The sequence below is a fragment of the Rissa tridactyla genome, chromosome 1 (assembly GCF_028500815.1).
Source record: "Rissa tridactyla isolate bRisTri1 chromosome 1, bRisTri1.patW.cur.20221130, whole genome shotgun sequence".
Lineage (NCBI taxonomy): Eukaryota > Metazoa > Chordata > Aves > Charadriiformes > Laridae > Rissa > Rissa tridactyla.
The window spans coordinates 75,668,232-75,694,298 of NC_071466.1; the positions used below are offsets into that span (position 1 = coordinate 75,668,232).

General features: G+C 40.2%; 1 protein-coding gene across 1 annotated transcript in view; it reads left to right on the forward strand.

Annotated features, from left to right (window-relative positions):
* GABRG3 (gamma-aminobutyric acid type A receptor subunit gamma3) overlaps positions 1–26,067 on the forward strand; it is a 329,965-nt gene that overhangs the window by 255,012 nt on the left and 48,886 nt on the right. The window contains exon 6 of the mRNA XM_054211091.1: positions 25,265–25,402. Coding sequence (XP_054067066.1) covers positions 25,265–25,402 — 138 coding nt within the window. The remainder of the gene's footprint in view (positions 1–25,264; positions 25,403–26,067) is intronic.

Sequence of the window (26,067 nt, forward strand, 5' to 3'; positions counted from 1 at the left end):
GCGCTTCTGATTAACCTTGACGTATTCCAGGGACCTCATCTGCTGAAAATCAGGTGTATGCTGAAGTTTGGCTTTCCTGGGAACTACACACATGCATATACTTCAGCACGTGAGCATTTGTGCATTAATTTTTGTTTTTAATTAAATTTAGAACAAGTACTCATCAAAATTATTTGATTGGAAAGGAATCATGTTTACATGATTTTTTGTCTAAAAAGCTTTCAATGAATTCAAAATTTAAAAAAAAGCAAAAAAAACCAACAATAAATAATTTCCCTGAATCTTTTAAGGGGCGTTTTTAATGTTTGCTTTTCACTAAAGCTATGATACAGCCTAAGCCTAAATGTACTTGCTGTGGAAATTGTATTTAATTCATATTTCATAATATTTCCTGAAAAATAAGCAACCATTTTCTACAGACTGTAGTAAGTTTCCAAGTATTCCTCATTCTCTACAGCCTTTTCCTCTTGGAACTCCATAGGATGTCTGATCTCTCTAAAACCTGTGATATCAATTACAACTGTTCTTGTTAAATGTTTTGGTATCGCTTTCTATGTTAAGCTTATCCAGAGACAAACTAAATGCCCTTTAATTTATTTTCTTCTAAATAGTGTAGGCGTTTTGTACCTGCAGACAGTAGGCGATGCAGAAAATGATAGCATTCCTGTGTTTCAGACAATTCCACTTGCCAAAACCAGAGTTTTAGTGGTGATGTTGTAGCTGATGTATCACGCTGATAAGATAACAGAAGCAGACTGACATGCTGATATAGTTCAAAAGAAGCAGAAAATCAGTCATTGATATAGCCAATATTACTGACAACTGTAAATTTAGGGCACAGGAATGTGATTTTGACTTCATGTTGGTTTATGCAACGTTATAGTACCATAGAGAGCTATAGTTTGGTGATCTTGTAGGTAGGATGTGAAAAACATATAGGGTAGTAAAAACCTCCCACATCAAGGTATTGTGCGTACACTCAGTGAGATGATGACTGTGGGCAGCAGGCTCTGCGGGATGGCAGATTCGGCTCAAGGCGAGGGCACAAAGGGAGGTAAGGATGTACGTCATCCTTCCTCTATTTCTGCCTCTCCTTTTAGATTCAAATCTCAGTTTGCCTCCTTAAGAATATACACAGCAAACATTAAAAGACTTAAATTGCATTTTATTTTCCCTTTGTGAATATCAGATCCTGTACAGACCCTCTCACTCTGTACTTCTCATGCCTTTAATACGATGCTGTTCCATGGCATAAAAATATAAACCTATAGTATTTACGAAGGTCAGATTTTTTCAGACTGATAGTAACACGGTCGAGAAAAGTCTTCTTATCATCACATCGTCCTTCTCATTTTCAAAGAATAGACTTATTTTCCCCCTCACACATGAGGTCAGCGGTAAATAACCTACAGCTCGCTGAAATGATTGATACTCTTTCAAAGGCCAACTTCTATGCAGGGAGGTGAAAGTATCTTTAGTCATGTTTTGGGTTGGGGTTTTTTGTATATGTGAAAATATACTGTGTATGGGGAGGAGGAAAGAGCATTGGTTTTAAATTTATTTTTAGTCTTACTGAAAGCTGTTTGGCTGACAACAGTGGACAATTAAATTCTCTGACAGCCATAGAAATAGTATAATATGAGCAGTGGAGCTTCGTTATGGTGCCAAGTGTATAACTTCCACCTTGGTCAAAGGGAAGAAGGCCAAAAATCCAGCAATGACAAAGAAGTCACTGTCCTCCCCACCGCCACCACTGCCCCCATAGCCCTGCAGTATCTGGCAGATAAAATAGCTGGGACTGTGCCAGCTGTGAGGATGCAGAAAGCAGCTGGGAAGGACCGATTCATGTCACGGACCATATAACCAACAGCCATCAGAGGGGAGCAAAGATCAGTCACAGTTTGACCTCTATTTGAACCAGCGACTTTCAAAGGCAAAAGGCTCTACGTGCCATTATCAGTTCCCAGAGTCGTCCAATCCCCTCATGGAAATTAGATTTTATCTTCAATATGGCATTCCTTGGCCCTAGTCGAGAGGATAGCAGAAATCAAGGCTGCATGCAAGCCTGTCTTTAAATTTATCTATCTCCTGGAATCTGAAGGAAGCCATTTGTCACCAGGGTTTAAAGACAGAATTAGAATTTGATTTTTCTCTCCAGCTGCTTTATGTGTTTATGTGTATGAAATATTTTATTGAAAAATAATTTAATACTTTTGTAATAACCATGTTTCTCAAGGAATGCGACGTTGCTATGTCAGAGTCCCTGCTGTGTTCTGTAAACTTTGAATTCATTACTGAGGAAAGGCTATCAATATTTTTTCATTATTACAGTATCTTTTTGCTCTGAAATTATCACAGAGAAATAAGCAGGCCAGATGTCATTTGTTTTCATTGACATCCCACGCATTCAGATGTCTCTCATGAAATTCCCAGCGCAGCCCTTACTCCTTGACTGGTTTTGGTTCCTTCTGAACCAAAGTGTAGATTTTGCTTCATCTTCCCAGGAGACATGCAGGGAAAAGGAGCTCTGAGAGGAAGTCTTACAGTTTACCCTGCAAAAAAAGTAGCAGCAGTAACTGAGCTCTTGCCTTAAACTACTGTAAGTGGAGACGTGCTATAAGCCACCAGACCCTGACTGGTGAGCGGTCTGAACTGAACACCAACGCTAGTGGTGATTACTAACCTTTCAGTGATGTCTCAAGGCCTGTTCACATTGACGTGATTAGACTTGGACTGCGTCCTAACGTATTTAGCCACTCTGGAGTAAATGGAGTCATTTAGCTAGGTGTCTGGGAAATGGTATTGCCGAGAGACAACATCCTAAATGGAGTCTGGAAGCGTGTGGGTCTGCCTCAAGTGCCTTAGTCCCCTTGTGCTGCTGGCACCAGCTAAGAGGACGCTGTGAAATGCTTTGTTCTTTCACGCGTGGTCCCACCTCAGGGACTAGTAGAACGTGGCATCTGTTTTTGTCTGTCTTGTTTCTTAATTACATGGGTGAATTCTTAAAGAAACCGTTAGAAAATATGTGGTGAGAAAAAGTTAGCCTTCTTTTTTTTAATGCTTAATGAGAAAAAAATAGGTCAGCAAGAAATGTCGATCTGTAGAGGAAACTACTCTACATGTTCAAGTTAGCCAGATATATTATACGTGCTGTGTTACGTGAGGAAAGATGATTGGTAATATAATTTATTTTTTATTGTTATTTCTTATGAGTGAAGTTTAATTAACTATGTGTCACCATTATGTAAATCCCTCAGATTTAATAATTGCAATGGATGGCAAAAGCCTAACCTTTCCTTCCTGAGGTATCCATTGTATTTTGAGATATTCTGAGCAGAATAATCCTGCTGTTCTATCAACAAAGAAGGATAAAAATATCACTGAGGAGTGAGGGTGATACTGTTGGCCTTAGCCCATTAAGCTGGTTTCCAGGTCCTATACAGAGAGAACCGTTAGCCAGTTAAACAATAGCCAAACAAACCGATCTTTTCAAGGCTATGAGCTTGAATGTCTAGAGACCAGGATAATGTATGGACTTTAAAACTTTAACAATAGGAACATTTTGAAGGATCATCTCATACATGCACGAGTATATTTAGAAACCTGTTGGGATAAGCAGTGCAGTGCAGCAGATGTGGCTGGAGACACCAGAGCCCTCAGTACTTCTTCTGGCTCTGTTGATGGACGGTACTACTTCTGAGTCTCTTGTTGATCTTGCGGGAAGATCTGCAGCTGATCGCTTTTCTCCACATTTTTTCCCCTGCTAGTCTGTGCCCAAAACAGGGAGGAGGTCTGTCCCAGGACCCAGGCTGGCCTGCCATGCCACCAGGGGTAGGTGATTGTCTGCTCTGCCCCTCTGCTCACCTGAGAGCTAGGTTGTGGTGGACATGACCAGAATAGGAGACAGTGTTAGTCCAGAAACACAGTTACCTTGTGAAATTTTGAAGTCTGATTCCTCTCCTTTCTGCAGCTTTATATTTATAAAGTAAAAATTAGACTCCATTCTTCCATAGCAGATAAGGAATTCAGTCTTGAGTTCCAGCTGCAGATATGAAAATGTGCAGTGAAGAGGCATTTATTCACATTATCTAAGAAGAAGTAAATTTATAAACCAGGATCAATATTATGTCGGTGAAAGCTTTAATTTTAAAGACTGTTTCTGGATACATTTTTGTTTGATATTAATATCAGAGATGAAATCACAGGACAGCTGTTCAGTTTTTCCCTCTCTGGGATCATGCTGTAGAGTGAACAGCGCGCTGGTTAACTATAGTTTTGTCTGGCGCAGAAAATGGGGTGGTAGCCACTTCCTGCAGTCAGTGCTCAAGGGCACTGTTATTGTCAGTTACTTTATACAGAGAAGCTTTATAGTAATCATCATTTCAACAGCAATTGACCTTGCAAATATAAGGTCCTGAGGCAAAGAAATGATTTACAGCATAGCTGCTGGAATGGCATCCAGGTTGGAGAGCTCAGCAGAAGTATAGCAGCATCTAAGACTGATGACAAAAGGGGGTATATTTGTTTCCCAGACATAAACAAGAAATGCATTATCAGCAAAGTGTGAAGAACACTAAAAGAATAAACGTGTCTCCAAGCTATTTTGGAAAAGGACTCACCCTTTTAGCTCTACTTAATATTGTGAGGAAGAAAATTATTTTGGCTCACACCTCATGAGTGCGCAAGGACAGTGGAAGTGGAGCATTTTATTAACATAAGTACTCTGTTGTTAAAAACACAACAACTGCTAGATGAAACTGGACTCTACATCTCGTCCAGCATCATGTTGTAGCAATAGGTCATATCTGAAGTTTCTGAGAACCTCTGCAAGAGTAAATTAAATTCTTTTGTTAATTTCGGAAGCTGCCTATATGAAGTTTGTGGGTTCTGCATAAGTCTGAATCAGACCAAAACTTCAGTCAGATCACAAGCTGAGCTGTGCTGGCTTTTTGTCTTGCTTTTGCCTTAAATTACTGTTCCTGAAGAGGTAGCAAACATCTGTTGGTCATTGCTGCCACAGATACACAACAGAAATATCGATAGCAATCTTCTCCCCCTCAGGAAGCTTGGGTTGCCAGGCGGAGCTGCTGTGAAAAGACGTGTTTCCCCCTTCCTTCGGCAGGCTTAAACACTGGGATTTCCCCTGCAGCAGCTTCCCGTGGGCTGCCAGGCTAGGGCCCCTCCAGACCAGGCTGACCTGAGAGCCCGGGTGGCTCTTTGGCAGCTGGCTCCAGTATCTCTGCATCATTACCAGGGCCAGAGAGCACTGCTAGGTCAAGTGTCTGTATCCAGAGAGATATCAGAGGCTAACTAGGTGATAAACGGACAAGACCATCTAGTTTTGCTATTTTATGCACCTCAAGCTGAAAGGCGCTGCCAAAACTGGCAATCCAGTGAGGAGGGGAAGACCCTGGATCCATCGACACTGGTAGATTTCCTGGCAGCAGCTGTAGTAGCCCTTCTGCCTTCCTCTCCCTGTGGGTGACCCCATCACTCCTCCCAAGACAGAAACTTTCTTCCTGATGCTCTCAGGTACAGGTTGAGATGCCCTCAAAGGAAATGAGGTTTTCTCTCTTTCCCAATCCCTATTTCATTTTTTAAATTCCTGGTGTCTTACCTGTAGGCTTGTTTAGTGTTTTGGGAATTTTTTTAATGATAGCTTTGATAATAGCCATCAATGGGCAATAAACTTTATTGTCTGATTGTGTACTTCGTTGAAAAATAATTCTACCTTTTTTTTAATTTTCTGCCCTCTGAATTTAATAGCAAGCTTTCTCCTTTTTGTATTCTGTGGGGACACATCCAGAAGCACTTGTGCCACCTTCTTGGTGTCATGCATTATTCTGAAAGCCATTGTCAACACGTCTTTGTCTTTTTTCCTAAAATGAACTGTCCCAAACTTTTCAATCTTTCTTCATACAAATGTGGTTTCTGGATCCAGCCATTCCCATCATTAATGTCTCGGCTCCCTCTATTCTCAATTTTTTTAAATAGGGCAGCACTTTGTAATGGAATTGGTAAATTTTCAGGCTTGTTTTCCCATTCTTGTTGGTTCTAACATTTCATTTGATTTGTATTTATTTTCTGACTGATGCAGCCCTTTGGATGGCAAGGTTTTCAATGAGCTGCTAGAGTTGTTACAGCTTTAATTTAGACCCACCTTGGAAGCTGTCTGAATAACTCAGAGTCTTCCACCCAGTGTGCGTTGCAGTGCTCAGCACCAAAGAAGTGACAAGGATCTACCAGCCAATGTTGCTGGGATCAACCCAGCAACAAGGGTTGTCACAAGGAATCACAGATACCAAATAAGCTTGTGGTAAGTGAGATGTTTTAGATTATCACCGCTGAGTAGTAGGGTAGGTGTAAGGCAGATAAAGGAATTAAGACACTTGGCATCAAGGATTTCAAACACCTTCCATTTCTGCTGCACACCTGAATCTCCTAGAGGAAAAGGTCTGGGACAGCTGCATAATTCCCTGTGGCTGAACAGCAACACTCGTATAGGTGAGGTCTTTTCTTTGGAGAAGGGCCATAAGAATGTGAAAACTTGGAGAGACACACTGGAGCGGAATGGGATTGACATTGTTTTGGAGAAAAGCCATTCTGTCCCAAGGACAATCATCTTTAGCCCTGCTGTAACAGGCATGGCATTCTGCCGCGTGGCTCCCAGGCTCAGTTATATCTCATCAGTGTCTAGTCTTGTGGGACGTCACGTCCCACTAGACATAAGGAAACTCGAGCAAAATCAGACCTTGAGCCATATAGATTATATACCCCACAGAAAAAAAATCTGCTTCTCCATTACAGAAGTGTGCTTTCTTCTTAAAAAGTGGTTAATCTAATGGCACATTGCAAGGGGAAAACAAGAAATCTATGTCAGATCACCTAAAAACTTCAATATCTTGAATCACACTTAGCCATAATGCCAGGCTATTCATTTCAAACAATATCTGACATCTCATTGAAACAAGCTGTTATGCAAGCAATGATAATCCTTTCAATTTTAATGGAGTTTCTGAATTTACTACTATGTGTCTGCATTGCCACCTCATCTTTTTTTCAAAAGAAAAGATTGACAAAAAAACGCAGAAAGGAGCACCTTTTTGACTCAGAATACTAATCTAGGTGTCAATCTGTTTGAGCAAAGCACTACATTTTGAAGATTTACAAAAGGGCTATCTTTCGTTATTATTTAAAACACAGTAGGCCAGATTGATAGCTAGTGAGATGCAAATTAAAGTAAAAAATCAAAGAATTATGCACAGTGGAAGGACATACAGATCTAGAAAAAATATTAGAGTAGTCTTTCATGTGTAGTGTGTGGACTTTTTTGTTGCTATACTAATTTGGTACCATGCATATCTTCAGTACTGCTGTTCTAGTGACTCCCTTTTCTTGGCAACGTTCACTTTATAAACCCATGGAAGGGAATTCAGAAGTCTCTGCACCTGCTGTGTATGTTATAAATATCAGCTACCATAGTGTTTAACTTCAGCTGCGTTTTTTTATATTTCAGCAATCATAAGGATCATGTTGGTGTAATGTTGATTGGCATCTGGGCTTCCTCTGCATCAAGCATCTGTATCTACGTAGGGGACCTATTGCAGCCTCTGGAAATGGAGGCTGAGCATATGATTCGCACGGTAATCCAAATTGAGATTGATGTCAGGCTCCCTGTGCTCCTGTGCGAGTTGCCTGCGCAAGTAGGGAAGAAGGGAGAGGGAGACCAAACCCAACCTAGCTACGTTTCTCTGTTCCATCCCAGGGTCAGGGGGCAGATGAGGGCTTTATTTTGCCTTCTTGCCCGCCAACAGAACTGGTGTGTCAGAAAACAGCAGATTTTAATCAGAAGTACGTGTGGCTGCCGCTGCAGTCAAGGAGACCAGGGAACCAGGTCGTTGTGGCTTCCCAGCCCTGGCACAGCACAGTTACCTGCTGCCTTTCCTGCATCTCACGACAAAGTCATAACTAAGTCTTAAAAACCTCCTGAAGATGGGCTGCACCATCAGTGCCAGAGCCCTAACTCTGCCATTAAATATCCTGCGCTCCAGCCGCAGGACAGTTTTGGTTTTGCAGCTGCACTTTCCTGAAAGTGTTCTGATTATATATTGGATTTAGAAAGAATGCTACTAGTGCGCAAGAGACACGTTTCCCCTGATACTTAAAACCAGGCAGTCAAGTCAGTCACTGCATTTAAAGCCGCCAGGGTTATTTTTTTTGGTGGTGTTGGTTTTGTTTTATTTTTAAATAAAGTTTTAATTGAAAATCTAGCAGCATTTGGCTGACTGGAAAGAATTTCTCCCTTCTGCCCTTATCTCCTCGTGTTTTATACAAACTCTGATATAAGCAGTCTACATTAAGGGTTAGACTTTGAGGTCCCTTTTGTAGTTAAAACGTACTTCATATTACACGTAGCACGTAGCTGAAGCAATCTGCTAGGCAGCCTGTGCAGCAGCATCGACATCTACCTCTCCACATGTCATAACTCAGTTTCAAAATTTAGCCAGTTTTGAGGGGCATTGCTTGGGCTTCGTTATAGCACAGATGAGCAGCAGGTTCCGGCTCATTATGAGATTCCAAATCTGAAAAAGTGACTTTTCATTCTTTAAATTCTCTGTGCACTTCTGTGCAGTTATCAGGGAAACGTGCCTTATGAAACGATCTCTTCAAAGCATCTGTAGCCATTAGAATCTCCTATAAATAACTCTCACCAATATCTTAATCTCATCAAAAACTAAGGAGAAATATAGGCCCCAAGTAATTCCCCAGGCACTGGATGACGTTTTTAAAAGAGAAGCAGATTAAGGGGTCTCCAAGCACCAGAAGCATCTGTGCCACCAGAAAAAAAAAAGCTATGACTGCCTTTTCACGTGAAGGGAGGACATTTGCACAGTGTCCTCTCGCATGTACCATCCTGTTCTGAAGTGAGGAGCACTGCAGCTAATTAGCATGCCTGAGATGCTAATTAGCATCTCTGGAAACATAAGAAAGAAATGCTTTTCTTTTAACAATACAATGACTTAGAAGCTCAAAATAGTTAAGTATCACAAAAGGAAGCACTGCCGAGCAAATGGCAGTATATAGAAAGTGATTGGGGAGAGAGGAGGATACTAGAGTTTTATAAAGGTACCAATAAACACTTAAAATACCGTGCGCCGCTCTCATGTTCTCACTGAGGTAAAGGAAGCATGGGGAGCATCCCACCTTCTCTCTACCACTGCGTGGCAGAAGGCAGAGGCAATTTCTCTCTCCCACCTGGTTCCGCAGTATGCCATTTCTCTGGTTCTTTGCACCCAGGTGTGGGGGTGGTGAACTGAAGGGTGAGTCAATATAAGTTATATATGTCCATTGATTAGAAAAAAACCCAAAACAATACAAAACAAACCAAGATAGAGAAATATACGGTAGAGGTGGCACTTTCAGGAGATGATAATTTTTCATCCTAGCTCTGTATTTGCTAAGGTGGGCAAATCGGTTACATAACGCTAGTCAAATTTGCCTAACGGTGCTGCTGGTAGGGAGCGTGGACTTCAGCCCCATTTTCATTCCTCGCCTACCACACGACCTCACTCATGGAAGTCCGCTGAACTTTATTGATGAGAGAAGAGTCACTTCAGCGCCTGGAGGGCTGCCACGTTGTTTGCTTTGCTGTGTGATCCAGTACCTGTAATTGCAGGTGCTGTTGTTTCTTTCCTTTGAAAGTTTCTGTTGCCGAACCCGCTGAAAAGCCAGGACAGTTATTATTCTGTGCGTGTGTTTATTTAGGCTGCCAAGTTAGCACAACATGGGAGACTTTTTGCAGAAAGTAGCAGGGTTTGTCACACACAGACAGATGGTTTCATTACAGATGGTGTAATTTCTGTGCAGGGGGCGGGGAGCTTTCTGTGAAAGGTGTGGGGACCCTGCGCAAGCAGCCCTGGACTTTGGCAACCCCTTTCAAAGGAAATAGGAAACCGTTGACAATTAGGAGAGGGAGTTTTGTACAACTAGATACGCTGCTGTAATGAGTGGGTGGTGGAGATGCTTCTCCTTTCTTTCAGCTGAGAAACATGATTTTTATTGTCACTAGAGTTAAGCCTGAATAACAGCCTCTGACCTATCATTCAAGAAAGGGAGCTCTTACTTCCACAAAATGTAATCCTTTCTTGATCCGGAAATCTTGTAATAGAAGCTCGCAGGTTTTCAACATATTCAGATTCCAGCTTGAACTTTACCCTGTTCCTTTCTCAGCGGGGTTCACTTCCAAATAGAAAAGGAATGCTGCCCCCTGCGCCCATCTCACCTTATATTCTTCTGGTTGTTCTGGCATGCAAAGTATAAGTCAAGAAGCATATTTGGGGCTGCAGGGCTCTCCTTGCTGTCCTCTTTCACTCCTGCATTAATTCTTGCCATCTTGATTTCCCTGCTTTAAAAGCCTGCTCCTGGAAAGCAAGGAGAGGCAGGACCGAGACAGGCAAAGTCAGCAGTAGTCTGCGGTCTGGGGCAGCAGCGTGCTTGTTTCTGCTGTCCCTTTTGCCCATGCCAGAGTTTTAGAAAGCTTGTACAAGACTTAAAGACTTAGACTAACCACCTGAGCCCCTGGCATTTCTATCACTTTAGCCGATGCCTCTGTGAGGGCTCTCTCCCCTGGCACACGGGCTGTGTGTTTTGGAGCTGGGCTTCCCATCCTGGCAACATTTTAAACGATAGCTGCCTCGAGCATCTTCAGCGATCTGTCCTCAGTGAATGAGTGAAAAGAATGAAGATCGCTTGTAGTGGGGTTTTAAATACCCAGAAGGAGTAGGGGACAAATGGGGAAAAAGGAGATAATTAAAGCATATACTCCTTCCAAAATACTTTCAAGGAATGGCAATGCTATAGTCTGGGAAAAAAAATCCAGGACTAAAATTTCAGATAAAGATAGAAGCCCAAAAGGCTTAGGGTAATGTGAGCGGAGAGGTCTCGTTGTCAGTGGTGATATGGTTGTGACACATTTTGAATCATCTTCAAATGAATGTGATTGGCATGAAGCAATAGCATGTCATGGCCAAGTCAGCCATCACAGCTGAAAAACCTATGCTTGCTGAGAACCGGAAAGCAGTATCCGGGAAGCCTCCTTGTTGGCAGACTTTTGCCTGCTGGTAGGTTGAAGGATGAGGTCCCCTACTTGTCAGTGTCCTTGGGCAAAGCCATTTGAGCAGTCTAAGGCCCGACTAAATATAGTATCTGCCAAATCACTGACTGGTAGTAGGGAAAGGTCTTTTGGGAGAGATGCTAACATAAGGGGCGCTACTGGAGAAATATGTGATGAAGGGCACAACACAAAGGGAATTATATACTACAGATGATGTCAGGAGACCTCTCGAGACTCAAAATTGAGACACTGAGCTCTGCAACATATGTGGCATTAGTAATGGATGAGTCCACATATCTATTCTTAAGAGCAGGTGCTCTGTTCCCCTCCCCTTTTTACAGGACCAGTCCTCTCAACCAGAGTAGTCCAGTGGTTTTGGTGCGGGAGCATATCAGGGCTGATATCCCAAGGGCATACCACTTGAGGATGAGTGGCTGTGGCCTTTCTCTGATCTTTCATGAGGCTGCAGCCCTTTCCTCCTTGGGGGGAATTATTAAGAAAAGTCTCTCTTGTTTGGGAGCTTCTTTTTACAGAATATACAATATCTGAGGCTTAGCTGCTTCCATTAAATTTCAATGAAATTGGTGAATGGTTGCAAAAGCAAGGACTGATAATATGCACATAAACACAGACAATGAATATACTTACATAAGCCTCATTTCCTAAGCAAACCAAGCTAAAAAATATTTAATTACTGTAGCTTAGCCCAGAGACACATGAAGCAAAAACTGCTGAGGTTTTGATTTTCTGAGTGAGGATTTTTTTTTTTTTTTTTTAAATAGTTGTCAGTATGATTTATGCAGGGCCTGGAATAGCTGTGAAATGGCAGCCGTGCACTTTTCAGGAGAACAGTGTTCAGGCTGGTGCTGGGATACAAGGAGTAACAAGAGTGCAGAATAATGGGGAACATGGGAAGAAACTGAAATTTGACCTCCCCCCAAAATTCCAAAAAAGCAATTTTTTTTCCCCAAATATAAACATGCAAAAAACGTTTTTTGAAAAGGATTTTCTATGAGCTAGGTATACAGATAAATTTTTTTTTCAGAAACATGGGCGCGCATTTTCCAAGAACAAATGATTCTGACAGAGCCTGGCAACTGCTTTGTGAAACTGGCATCATTGCCGTTTCAAGTGCCGCAGGAAAAGCTGTTTCACTGTGAATCAGCCAAGGGCCAGAAAGCGCCTTTTTCTGGGACAGGGTTGTCGGGCTCCCAGGGCCGCAGCTTGGAGCACCCTTGTAGCCACAACATGTGGGGTTTTTTGAGCGGTGGCAACTGCCTGATGCCCTGTAAGGACTTGGGGGAGCTGTAGCCTCTGGAGGATTCAGAGCTGTTGGAGGCAGTTGTGTTGTGTGCTGATGCACAATACTCCTGCTTTAAAGCTTTAGTGGAAAATGAAGCAGCACAAAACTATGGACAGTTGGTACATAGGCCTATCTTGGATAGTACCTTATTCTGAAGCAAGGTACTGTAGAACTTGATTTTAAAACTTCTCAGTTAACTACAGGCAAAGCTATCTATGAATCTAAGAGCTGAGGGATGCTGCACCACAAGGAAAACTGAAATGCATGAGAGAACAGCAGCTGGTATTTTTGTTTTATCAGGCAAAAATATTTGTGAGGTGGCTTCTTCGGCCTTACCTGCACCACAGATCTTCAACTTTAGAGCAATAACTGATTGTCTGAAGAGATTTAGATCATGATTAATGTTTGGGACCAGAAACTGAGAAAGAAACTACCAGGAGACTCAGAATATACTCTATTGTATACTGTAAGATACTGAGATTTACAGTCACTGTGGGGATCTGGGGAGAACAGTAAAAGAGCATGACTCCTCAGAGGCTTTAGAAAGAATGTTTTAGCTGAGCTAAAGTAAGGCTAACCAAAATAACAGTTTCATGTTCTTGAAATAACATACCTGGGCAAGAGTTTAAGGCATTGAGATACACAGACACACTACAGAAAGATCACTGTGATCAATACATGTACCACAAAAGGTGAGAAAAGGATATGAAGAATACTTGTCTGGTGAACTACACAGGAACATCAGCTAATCTCCACCAGCAGTATCCTGACAACAAATGAGATACAATACTACAGTTGAGGGGGGAAAAAAGGCATTAACTGGAGAAGCGGCAGCCCTGAGATGCTTGGAAAGTAAATGACAAACCAAGGCATTGATAAATGCTCCCAGAGAAGAGAAAGGCCCAATTTAGTGAATGCAAAATTAATGTATTTACCAATTCATCATAACACTGTTGCTGATGTTTAAATGAAAACAGTGCAGTGCTCTCACTAATTTAATTGAGTGTGACTATAAATATGTCAGAATCAACAAAGTGTCTTGCTTGTCTGAAACTTCATTTCATCAGATAATTTCTGATGAGCTGTTATTAAGAACAGGGAGATTACATCTCAGCCATGATCTTTTCAGGAACTATTGTTTTTGTAAAATAATAAAAAACATACAAAAAAAAGTATGTTAACAATTATCTTTGGTTGCCTAGTCTTGCATGCTGTACCAATAAGGTGCAGATGAGTCCTAGGGAGCTAAAATTGAAAACTTGCAAAATATTACAAAAAAACAGAAATCTCTTTGTTGCTTTACTTTACAGAGGTATAAAACCTTATTTTTTGTAAATTTTAGTGTTTGTGCAAATGACTATAAATGTGTGTAAATGACAATAAATATACATATAGAATGCTAATAACTACGTGAATAAAGAGATACTGCTCGTTTCTTTGTAAGCAGATGATAGACTGTAAAAAACTGACTAGAGGAATCTAGTAATAAATAACTAATTTTGATTTTCCAATACCAGTTCACGTGTTAAATTACACTGCGCTGCAAAAGTAAGAATTGAGTCTTTCAACAAAAAAAGAAGTTTGTATGGGCTTTTTTTTTTCCAACATCAGTCACACTATTTCACACATATTTTAAAAGCTAACCCTGCTTAATCTCAGGCTTAAAGAAATTTTCTTTTTAGTTTTGAGTTTATGCTGCAAATTGTTGTAATATTCTATGAAATCACAGGACTCAGAAAAGACGCTGTGTTTTCAGTTTTGAGTGTTCTGGTGTTTTACCTTTTATCATCCATTCGTGATGCATTCTGAGAAGATCTATAAAAAAGTAATAAAAATCTTGTATGGAAATCTTTAATTTGTAACCTCCTTCCATTAATGCTGTGTTGACTGAGCATAGCACGTTTCTGATGGCTTCTGTAAACCCACAGGCTTTGCTGGTGTAGCTCCTGTGAAGCCTGAAATGGGTTTCATGGCAATTCAGAAAAAAGAGTTGTTGATACCTAAATTTTCATTTTCATGGGTCTGAAGATGTGCCGTTCAGGCTAGTCACAAAACCTGTGGACTACGTAAGCTGACTATGTAGCTACAATGACTTTTGTAATTGAAACTGGGTAGAAGATTTCTGTACATGGGACAACATGGGACAAAGGTTGTAGTACATTTCTAGCCTAAGAAGTTGGGCACTGATAAACAGCTGGATGCTAATACTTCTGTGGATGCTATTAGTATTTCATTGTAACGGCTACGTTCAAGTTGTGAATGTATTTTTGTAATCTATGCTTACTCAATTATTATTGTTATTATTTTGTATGAGAATACAAAGTCTTCTTTCCTGTCTTTAGAAATGCAGGCTATTCCTTGCCATTTCTTTCTTATATATTTTGTACAACAAATAGCATATTTACCTATATTTATAAGTTGATAATAGCACACTTCTGATCATAATATTGTATTATTTTTCTGCTAATGGATATCCCTTTTTCAGTTGCACTCATACATAACACATACATACGAATTATTGCGTAGCAGTTAGAATAGGAGTAAGCATGTTTAGCATAATCTTTAAGTACTCTCATCTCCATGTGAGAAACACAAAACGAGTTCTCGGTGTTAAAGAAATCTTCATATCAGTGTTGAAATAAAAAGCTTAGATAGATTACTTGTCAATGAAAGGAAAAAAAACCTGTAAGTAAATTATCTTCACTACATTCCTCCCCACTTGCACGGACTAAACATCTTTACAGATGTATTTTCTTTCATTTCCTGGGCTATTTATGGCCATGTTGTTTACTTTACTAGAGGTCTGAGTCTCACAGAATCACAGAATCACAGAATTGTAGGGGTTGGAAGGGACCTCTGGAGATCATCTAGTCCAACCCCCCTGCCAGAGCAGGGTCACCTACAGCAGGTTGCACAGGAACGCGTCCAGGCGGGTTTTGAATATCTCCAGAGAAGGAGCTTCCACCAACTCTCTGGGCAGCCTGTTCCAGTGCTCAAAGTAAAGAAGTTCCTCCTCATGTTTAGATGGAACTTCCTATGTTCAAGTTTTTGCCCGTTACCTCTTGTCTGCATTGGAATCTTTGCTTGTTGATTATACGTTTTCAGATGAGCCAAAACACATTTTCTCAGCGCTTTTTCTAACCAAGTTAGACAAAGATGAAGCAAACAATGTTATCTTTCTCATCAGGGTATTCTTGAGGAAATCTTAGTAGTCCTACATGAAGGATACAGTTAATTATTGCCATTAAATGGGTAAAGGCAAGATTATGTTATCTTGTAATATCCAGTGCAGTTGAAGTTGATACTGAGCATTTATGTGCTATTTTTAATTCAATTCATGTATGTCTGTGTTAAAGATCTTTGATGGAATTTACTCCATTTAATTTACACAGCTATTCTGAAGTACCCTACGTAGTCAATAGAATAGCAAAAAGGTATTTTGAAAGTCCTCTAGAGAACGGTATTCCCCTCCAGCTGGGCTGTTTGAACTCAGTTGGCCAGCATTTTTCAGTGGCACTGCTGCCCATCCTAGTCATAAGAAATTTAAGCACTTGCTTCACAAGGGCTGTCATAGAGTCAATCATAGCATCACAGAATCCCAGGTTGGAAAGGACCTCAAGGACCATCTGGTCCAAACTTTCTTGGCGAAAGCACAGTCTAGACAAGATGGCCCAGTACCCTGCCCAGCTAAATCTTAAAAGTGTCCAGTGATGGGGAATCCACCACTTCCCTGGGGAGATTATTCCAATGGCTGATGTGTTCTTATTGTGAAAAAATTTCCTTTTGTGTCCAACCAGAATGTCGCCAGGAGTAACTTATACCCATTACCCCTCATCTTTTCCGTGTGACTCCTTGTGAAAAGAGAGTCTCCATCTTCTTTGTAGCCACGCTTTAAATACTGGGACATGGCGATAAAGTCTCCCCTAAGCTTTCTTTTCTCAAGGCTGAACAAACCCGATTCTCTCAGCCTTTCCTCATATGTCAGGCTTCCCTGCCCTTTTATGCCTGTCCCTGGACCCTCTCCAGCCTGTCCACATCTTTTTTGCGTAGCAGGGACCGAAACTGAACAGAATGGTCCAGGTGTAGCCTAACAAGTGCTGAGTAGAGTGGGATAATGACTTTATCTCTGCTGGTGATGCTCCTGTTAATGCAACCCAGCACCTCGTTGGCTTTCTTCAAGCTTGTTGTCCACCAGGACCCCCAGGTCCCTTTCCACAGAGCTGCCCCCCAGTTGGGTAGATCCCAGCCTGTGCTGCACTCCTGGATTTTTTTTCCCAGGTGCAAGACCTTACACTTGTCTTTCTTTGTTGAACTTCAGAAGGTTCTTGTTAGCCCACTCTTCCAGCCTATCCAGGTTTTCCTGCAGGGTGGCTCTCCCTCCAAAGTGTCCACTTCCCCAATCAGTTTGGCATCATCACAATGTCACTAAGCATCAATATAAGTGCAGTTTAAATGAATGGAAGAGGAAGGCTGAATCCTGGCTACAGAAAATGTAAGCAGACTGAAGAATTGCAGATTTGACAGATACTCTGCTTATGTTCCGCTTTGGTTATGTTACAGTTTTGTTTTCTAATTTGTCTGGTTTCTAATTTGTCCAAAGCAACCCCAGCTAAGTTTGGTTTTAAATTCTGATGTCAGGACCTTTGACTTGCTCTGGTTTATCCAAACATTTTTCATCTGCTTTATTGTTATTCTGTTGGCTTCCCCTTTTTCATAAAGCTGAATTAAGAGTCAACTTCTCTACAGAAGATTATGAGTGATTGCCATCACCTACATCTGCCTGAGATACTACCTGTGTATGCATCCACTCAGACTTTGCACATCTCAGCAAAAAATCCTGGGAAGCACCTCAAAATTTTCCCTCAGCACATCCAGCACAAAATTCATGTTTAAATAGACACGAGAAAATCTTGCATGCAGCATAACATTCTTTGATAGTCAGTTACAAACTGTAAAGACAAGCGATTTTTCTCCTCTCGTTTGAGTTCATGCAGCCAGCCAAACACAAAATTTTAGCTGCTACAATATTCATTTTGTGCTGTTTGTTTTCTATTGCAGAAATCACTGTACATATTTAGCAGTACAATAATGAAGCTAACGTCTCAGCAGTAGTACATAGCTCTTGAATTCTCAGCATCATTCAGTCAATGTGATAGGCCACATGAAGTCCAGGTAAAAGAAGGGAGGAGAGAGGAGACTTCCCGCTGCTCGAGTCTCACCCCAAATCCTCCTGAGGACAGCAAATTCCCAGAGGAAGCCTCCCGTCTCTGTGCATAGATGGCTGTGGTATATATGACCTAGGGCAGGGCGAAGCGGCAGCACAGGATCCCAGCAGACTCTGAAAGGACATCTCTTTGCCATACATTTCTGAAACTTTCCCCTTACCTAGAATCATCATCTGAGGTCTAACAGCCAACAAAAATGTGAGACTTGGTCCATATTATCAAAAAATATCTAAACTACATTATTAATAAAATCTTGGGCTATTCTTTGTCTGTAATGACACACAAATGTGAGGCATCGCAAGATCATTATGAAATAGCTATGGTATCAAGGAAAAATCAGTACAGGGAGCTAGAAAATCAAATTCTGTCTCCTACTGGCATCTTTGTTTATAAGCAGAAAAGTTCTAAATAAATAGAATGAGTACATATTCCAGAATAATTCAGATCAGGAGAGAACCTGAGACAGGAAAAATGATTTCAGGACTTTCATTTTTCTCTGCAAGGCTGATATTGCAGGAAACCAAAGGTGAGATCTTCATGTTGTTCCATACACAACAGAACAGGAGGTTGGGGTGAAGTACCCATTCCGTAAAAAGTATGAACAAGACTGCGTACAGCTAGGCAAGGTTTCCATAGATGCCCTCAGTACACTGATCAGTGCAAGAACTCTCTCCTTAGATAAGATACAATTTATATCCAGTAAGCTAGGAGTGAGATGAGCCCATTAACCATTAATGATGTTAGGAATGGAGTTCTAAATCAGAGGAATATGAACATTTATCAGATGTTCTAATTAGCAGTGGAATAATTTGTGAGATAATCTGCTGGCCAGAGCAATGCAAACAGATAGGCAAAAGCAATTGTTGCATGAGGCTTCTGAAAATTGCCTTCCAAATAGAACTGTTAGCAAGCAGTAAAATTAATTAAATAAATGAAAATGCATAACAAAACATTAAGACAGGCTATAAGGTGAGGCTGTTCTTTTATTTCTCTTTTTTTCAGAAAAGGTGAAGGCATATGCAAGACAATAGAAAAGTGTAATTATAAGGACAATATATGATAAAACCAACCATTTTCCAAAACCACGTCACTCTTGGTACCAATTGAAAATGAATCAAAAGGAAAATTGCATAGTGACCTTAAAGACAGGGTACAAAGGTATGATGACTCAAAGAATTGTCTTAGGTTCTTAATATAATTTCAAGATACTCCACCTATCCTTAGAATCTGATACTCAGAACAGGAATTTTTTACTAATAGGTCTTTGTGTGACAAAATTATAGCACCCATATATGAGAATAATCTAATTATATTAGATTTTAGAAGAAAACTAAGAATTTTCTCAGAAAGGGAGCACACGGAAAAGCCACACCTCAAAATATCTTCAATGGAAAACTTCTGTCTCGTGTTTCAATCCAGTCCCATTTGTTCTTCTCTGCCTTCCTTCTTTCCCTTCTCGTTTTCACCTTTTTATTCTCTTCTATGTTTCCCCTGAGGTAAGATTACAATTTGTCTATGAGTAACAAAAATCAAGGAAAAAGTTTACCTCCTACAAGAGCTGTTTAACAGAAAATCCTTCTTTTGGGATATACTTGTCTGACAGCAACATTTGTCTTTTCCACCTTTCTATTCTGAAGGCCCAAAAGATGCATTGATGCCGCAAGTTCCTCCCAAAAGCTAAGCTACCTTATAACGTATCAGTAAATTGCATTAGCATTCTAGCACTTATCTAAAAAACCAGAATTAGTCGCGAGTAAAAGGATAATTAAGCATTACTGTTGATGATGGTGATTGGATTCTCTAGTTCTTAGCTAAATGATCATAGTAAAGCACATTTTTATGTAGAAAAATTCTGTTCTCTTCAATGGGAGATGTATCCTTTAACTTCAGGGCAGTATTAGATCCATTATTCTGCAGTTATGGCTAAGGTGGTTGATTTTTTTTCATCAGTTAATGTACTGTTAATAAGGTGTCAATTACCAATGCAAGCAAACAGGGCAAAGAATAATGTTTATAATTGCTGTAGTTATCATCTAAGTGCAATTATCTACAACTGCAGAAATAAATCACTTCAGGTTTTAAAGCTATCTTTACAGCATCCACATTTATCTTTTTTTTTATTATAGCTGCCTTTTAAAAAGCCTTTTTTTTTTAAATAAGTGAGTGAGAAAAATGCTAGTCGACTTCATTTATTGACAGAGAGAACTCAATATGCATGAAATTTATGCATGAGTATTTTTTCAATAGGTCTTAAGTAAATAATTGTGTCTACTCTCTTTCCGTACTTCTGCTTCCATCTAACCCAATGGATTCTTCTGAAAAGACATAATGTATTTTCTATATTCCCTAATTTTTATTTTGTTTTATTTTAAAATAGTTGAACTGAAACTTTGCTCTTTCTGCCATCTACTTGTGCTTAATAAGTGCATACAATCATGAAATCCAAGGTAGTATCATTTTTCATAGGAGAGCTTTCAGGATTCTCCTCATTAAAAGCACACACACGTTCTGAGAACAAACACCGGACAGATACAGGAATAGATCACTGAGAAACCTCTTCCTCTGAAATGTTGAGAAGGTGAGATTAAAAATGCAGTTTTCTTGCTGAAAAAGGAGCATTTATAATAACTGCTAACAAGAAAAAGAGCCCAGGCAGCTTCTGTGGAAGCATATGATTTGTCATCCACAGCGCAGTACCAGAGAAAGGTGCATTTCTAGACTTCGTGATCCTTGTCTGGCTGGGGTTGTGTTGACAGGGGTTTCCCTCTTCATCTGACTGGGCCTGTGTTGACAGGGCCCCCCCGATTAGTCTGAAGAAGAGTTTACTAGGTAGCATTCGAGGAAGCAAAGTGTGTCTGGAAGCAGCTGGCTGTAAGGTGTGAAGGGCTGCTCATCGCCTGCCTCTAATTGCGTCGGGGCATCCACCCTCTCCTGACCGCCTTCAGCAGCAGCCGTCAAATCTACCACACTCCCTTCATGCCTGTGGTGTAAACTCTGATCGCTAGCTGATGGCGACAGCTTGTTTTTCAGATCATGCTTTTTCCTGACTTTGTATATCAAACACCCCTGGAAAAACAGAACCTTCCCAGAATCCAGCTGTAGCTTTCAAATATATACTCCTGGCGTACGCATCAGCCTCCTGGCAGATACTTAACTGAACCGATCCTTTCTTGCCTGCTTCCCCCACATTTCCAGCTTTGCTGCTGCTTTCATTAACTCCTCATCGCATGCTCTGAGCATACAAATTTTTCCAAGGCTAGAAGTAGAGAGATGAGCTTCCTTGTTGCATTATTCCTTCTGCTACAAGCTGAGTCTGCCTGTGTTATGTTTGAATACAAAGTGTGGAGAACTAGCAGTAAAATAAACTGATTTCACGGAGCGGGGAAAATATGTCTGAAGAGACGAAAGAGGTTGGGGTTTTCTTTCCATGCCTCTCTGTCTTTCCATGTCTTGGATACATTTCTAAGGAAAGTTTTTTAGACAGAAACTAGTTCTTCAAGTGGTCTGTGGTTTTTTTGACATGACCCCCATTCTGCCATCTTCTTCCCATCTACTCACTTCCTAAAACAGACCCATTATCACAGAAAAGAAGGTGAAACAAAGACTCAAGCATTGATCTAAGATGCCCGGACCAACAACAGCACTGGGAAAATCCAGGTTAGAGGCAGTATGCGCTAACAAGCATGGATGTATCAATGGCTGTATTATGGAAGTTGCTGATTTTCCATCAATGTTGACTCCTGTAGCAGAGTCACCCTGTGCTTCAGGGCGACTTGACACCAATTCTCACAGCTATCTTGTGATTGCATATGCATCTCATCCGGCCTGGAGGTATTTCTGGTCTTGACAATTTTTCCAGCATTTGATTGAAGCTTCTACACAAATCAGTCTCCATAGAAAGTGGAGCAGTATGAAGATGAAGAACAAAGTTTAAATATTTTTAACCTGTCAGTTATAAATTATATGGTGGTACTGTGAGAAGATGTGGTAACATGAGTTCAATTATTCCAGTAACAAAAAGGAAATAAACCAAAATCCACAGAATCTCACAGTTCATCATCACAATTAGGCTTTCTGTTATAATAGGTTCACTCACCTATAAACCACCAAGAAGTGCATTTATTGTTTATCCCTGTTTGCATTACTGAAATTAAAGTCAGTGATACACTTTGAAAATCTATATGCTTAAGCCTATGAGTAAAGCAACAAAGGTACCAGTCACTTATGTTACCTGGAAAAGCCGTTAGTGTGTTTAGGGAAGGGAAACAGGAGGTGTTACATGGATACTTTCTACTGGGCTCTTAAAGAAATAACTTCAACCAAATTTGTTCTTGACTTGATTTTACAAAGGCACGTAGTACCAGTCTTACGAAAAGCCAAATGGTCGAGGTGCTCTGTAAGTCTTTGACATGGCAGTATATAAGATGCGAATAGCTATAGCACAGACTACAAAATAACCACCAGGACAAAAAATAGGAGGATTTAAAGGCAATCAAATACATTCATGGGAGGGAAAATGAAGGTGTTGACACAGACTTTGGTTGAGAAGCTCCTGAGTTGCAGGTTGCCAGAACTTGGATGTCTGTAACACAGAACACACACCTGCTTGTCATGGTTGTCATCTTCCCATGCTGTCCCCCTTGCTGCCTTACCGGCACCTGCTGGAAAGCCTCCAGGACCTCCTGGAGCCTTGTCCTGCTGCAGCATGGATATTCTTACACAACCTAAAGCAACCTGACAGGGTAAATACATTTGATGGACAGCAATTTGTTCAACGTGGATGGCTTGAGGCCACAAGGCTAGCATTTAAGGTAATCTACTGCCATTTGTCATGCTGGAGAAGTGAAAGAAAACAGACATTTCTATAGGTAATACACTCTTTCTTGTGTTGCGGGCTGAACACCACAGGTTTCATTTTCTAGTGGAAGTACTGAAGTCTCCGGTTCTGATATTTTCTAACATAAAACATTTAGAGGGCTAGAAGCAATTAGTCTGTATAGAAGAAATATTGGATATCATTGAAAGAAGAACCATCATGAATAGTCCATTCTGTAAGCTAAGTGAATCCTAGGGGTGATATACTGTGCAAGTAGATGTGTGATTATTCCACAAGAAATATTATATCTTTTAAATGAATTGAAAAGTGAAGTCACCTGGCACCGGAGCAGAACATAATAGCAGTTACTTAACGGATTGAAACAACTCCCACTGAATCACCAGTACTTATCTCCTTTGATGTAAGTAACCCAACCATTGTAAGAGCAGATGTCAGTGACTGTGGATTAAGGAGACTACTGTTGAAAGAGCATGAGTCTCCTGAAGTCAGTGGCTTACTGTTTAATGACGATGAATAATACCAAATGTAGTTATTCTGAAATTGAATCTGTCTCTTCTTAGTCAAAAATATAGGAAAAATCCTGAAGGATGAGACTCTGATGAACTTGTTCCTGACTTCATGACGCTCATGCCAGGATAAACAGCTATGCCTTGGATAATGGCAAGCTTTCAAGCTAACTGACAGCGTAATGGATTGTTGTGAGGTGGCCATGGGATGAAAAAGAAGCCAAGAAATCAGGAAAAAATTGAATTTAGGACTAATTAATACTTTTTTTTCAGTAAAATTTGGAAAGAAATGTAAAAAGTTCATTTTGGATCAATTTAAAATAATGTATTAAAAAAATAAAATCTTTGTTACTTCCAGGATATTTGAAATATTTTTACTTGCAATGATTATGGTGAAATTTTCCTGAGAAAAGGGGCCTATCCCATCTACTGCCTGCTACAAAATCTGCAAGTTGGTGCTTGAGGCCACAAGTTCTGCAGCGGGAGCTTGGTGTAGGGAGTGCAACAGGGTAAGGATTTCCTTTCCTCCTCATCAGGAGGCAAATCAGGAGGCAGGATTAGGACCCAGTCAGCATGGCAGTCCCATTTGTGGTCCTGATACTGCTTTGTGGGGACAGGGTGGCTCTGCCACTGCCACTGGCGTTAGGGCACAGCAGCCACAGCATGGTGAGGAGGACATCTGATGCTTTTTCCCTCCTCAACTAATAGAGAAATATCAGAGTCCCCACAAATGAAGACAGTTTGAGAAGGCTCCTGAGGTAAAATGTAGGGCTTTCTGTTAGAGGGAGACATTGTTTGGTCAGGAATGTGACCTGAGGGCTCAGTCAAATATGAGCCAGGCTCAAGAAGATTTCAGATGATGCAGGGCTAATGCTTGGAGGCCCTGCAAAGCTTGACTTCTTTCACTGTACCTCTGCATCCCCTGACATAATCTGCCAGCCAAAAATAATTAACCGTTCGATCAATCTTGCAGATTGGCACAGCAGAATTGGCAGTGAAATCTGCTTGGCAGCAAGAGTTCTCGTGGAGAACGGCAGGGCTTGTGTTTGTAACTCAGTCGGGTCCTTCCTTCTTCATTTACATTGATGGAAAATATACAAACATGGCATTTTGAATTAACACATAGTCGTTTTCTCCGGATTAATACTGAGGGACTGGTGGGTACTTTTCATGCTGTGTTAGCGAGAGGGATAAACGAGGCCACGCGCACCTTACAGCAGTGCCACAGCAGGGTGGAACCTTAAACAAGATGAAGACACTCATAGGAGGAAAACATCAAGGAAATAGCACCATGACCAGAGAAGCTGTTTTGCAATGCAAATTTCAAAATTTATCAGCATCCAATGGGAAAAAAAAATACAGCTGAGACAGTTATATTAACTGCCTATTGTTATTGTTAGGCTTTTAATTTGCCTTGCAATCTACATCTACTATATTAATTATTAGATGAATAGGCATTTATTGTATTATGTATTAGAGAACAATGTAGTTTTAACTAGCATGGGTGTGCTGTTGTTTTCTAGATTGTCTGTTATTATGGATTGGGCTGGTTGAAGATTTGTTGTTGGACTTCTGTAGGAAAATGCAATTCTCTAACAAAAAGGAAATTAAATATTGGCATGAGGATTAATTATGACTACTAAGTGCTAAATTGGTAAAGGAAGACTTTCAGAAGCTATTTCAGCTGTAGAGATCAGGTGATGTCTCATTAAATACCACAACCTTTAGAAGTAATATGATGGCATAATCACTTAAAAAATACCACAGTGATTAAACATTGTCTTTTTTGCACTGTATTGAGCTCATTTCAGAAGTACAGTAGCACACACCACATTAGAACTATGATCACTTTAAAAACAATCTGTCCTTTTCAATTGTTTACATCTTACGCTGACACCACCCCACTGTTTTTTTCACACTCCATTGGTTTGCACAGATTATTCAGAGCCTATGTAAAGCAGAATACTCCTGTGTATGGACCTCAACTTAGTACAATCAACTGCATCTGTGAAGAAATTGGCTTCTGGTTGATAGAACCGATCGGAATTTTTCTTCAATGGAAAAGAAAAATCAGTGTGAAAAATCATAATTTTGCCAGTATTATGACTATTTTTGTGTGCCATACAATTCTTTAGCTGAATTATACCACCAAAACCAATGGGGAAGCATCAGATCAGAAATTAGATATTCTTAAGTAGCTCTAAATCAGTGAACAGATACTGTTTTGCAGTACCTTTTTTATGAAATATAATTTTTTAAATTTTTATTTTAAATTTTTAGATGGCTACCCTAAAGAGGAAATGATTTACAGATGGAGAAAAAATTCAGTGGAGGCTGCGGATCAGAAATCTTGGAGACTCTATCAGTTTGACTTCATGGGTCTGAGAAATACTTCAGAAATTGTGAAAACCTCTGCAGGTAAGAATGATACAAATGGCAGTGCTTGTTTTGGAAAACAAATTATTTCAAAATATTTGTTCCAAGTTTGCTTTTATTCAAGTGCAATTTTATTTCAATGTGTACCAATGTTCAGATTAAAACCTCCAAAGTGCAGGCTTCAAAACTATTGACTTTGTCAAGATTTTGATAACTTCCTTTTCTTTTTCTCTACTCTTCTTGTAATTTCACAAACCAAGGAATAAATGCTAACTTGACATAGCTCTTTGTTATATACTTGAAGTTACTATATGATTCTTATTCCTCAGCTAAGTTTATTAAGCCATTCCTGCACTGAGACATATGTTTTCACCATAAATTAAACAGGAATATTTTGAGCATAATGGTAGGGTGAGTGAAATTAGACACTTTCACTACTAGTTAATCATTCAGCCACAAGTTTGGTATTTTTCTTAATATTTCAAAGGCACCTTTATTACTCAGCTCATGGATGCCTTTATTAATGACCTTACCAATTGATCGCCGTTAAAATCTACTGATGCCTATTTTATTTCTTCAGAAATCTTACTGTTTCTTATAACAACATCAACATGGGGAAAAAAAGAGAAGTGTAAATAGAATACATTATTTGAACTGGATAAATTGTCATAAAATTCACACAATGTCTAAACTTTATACATGACTCT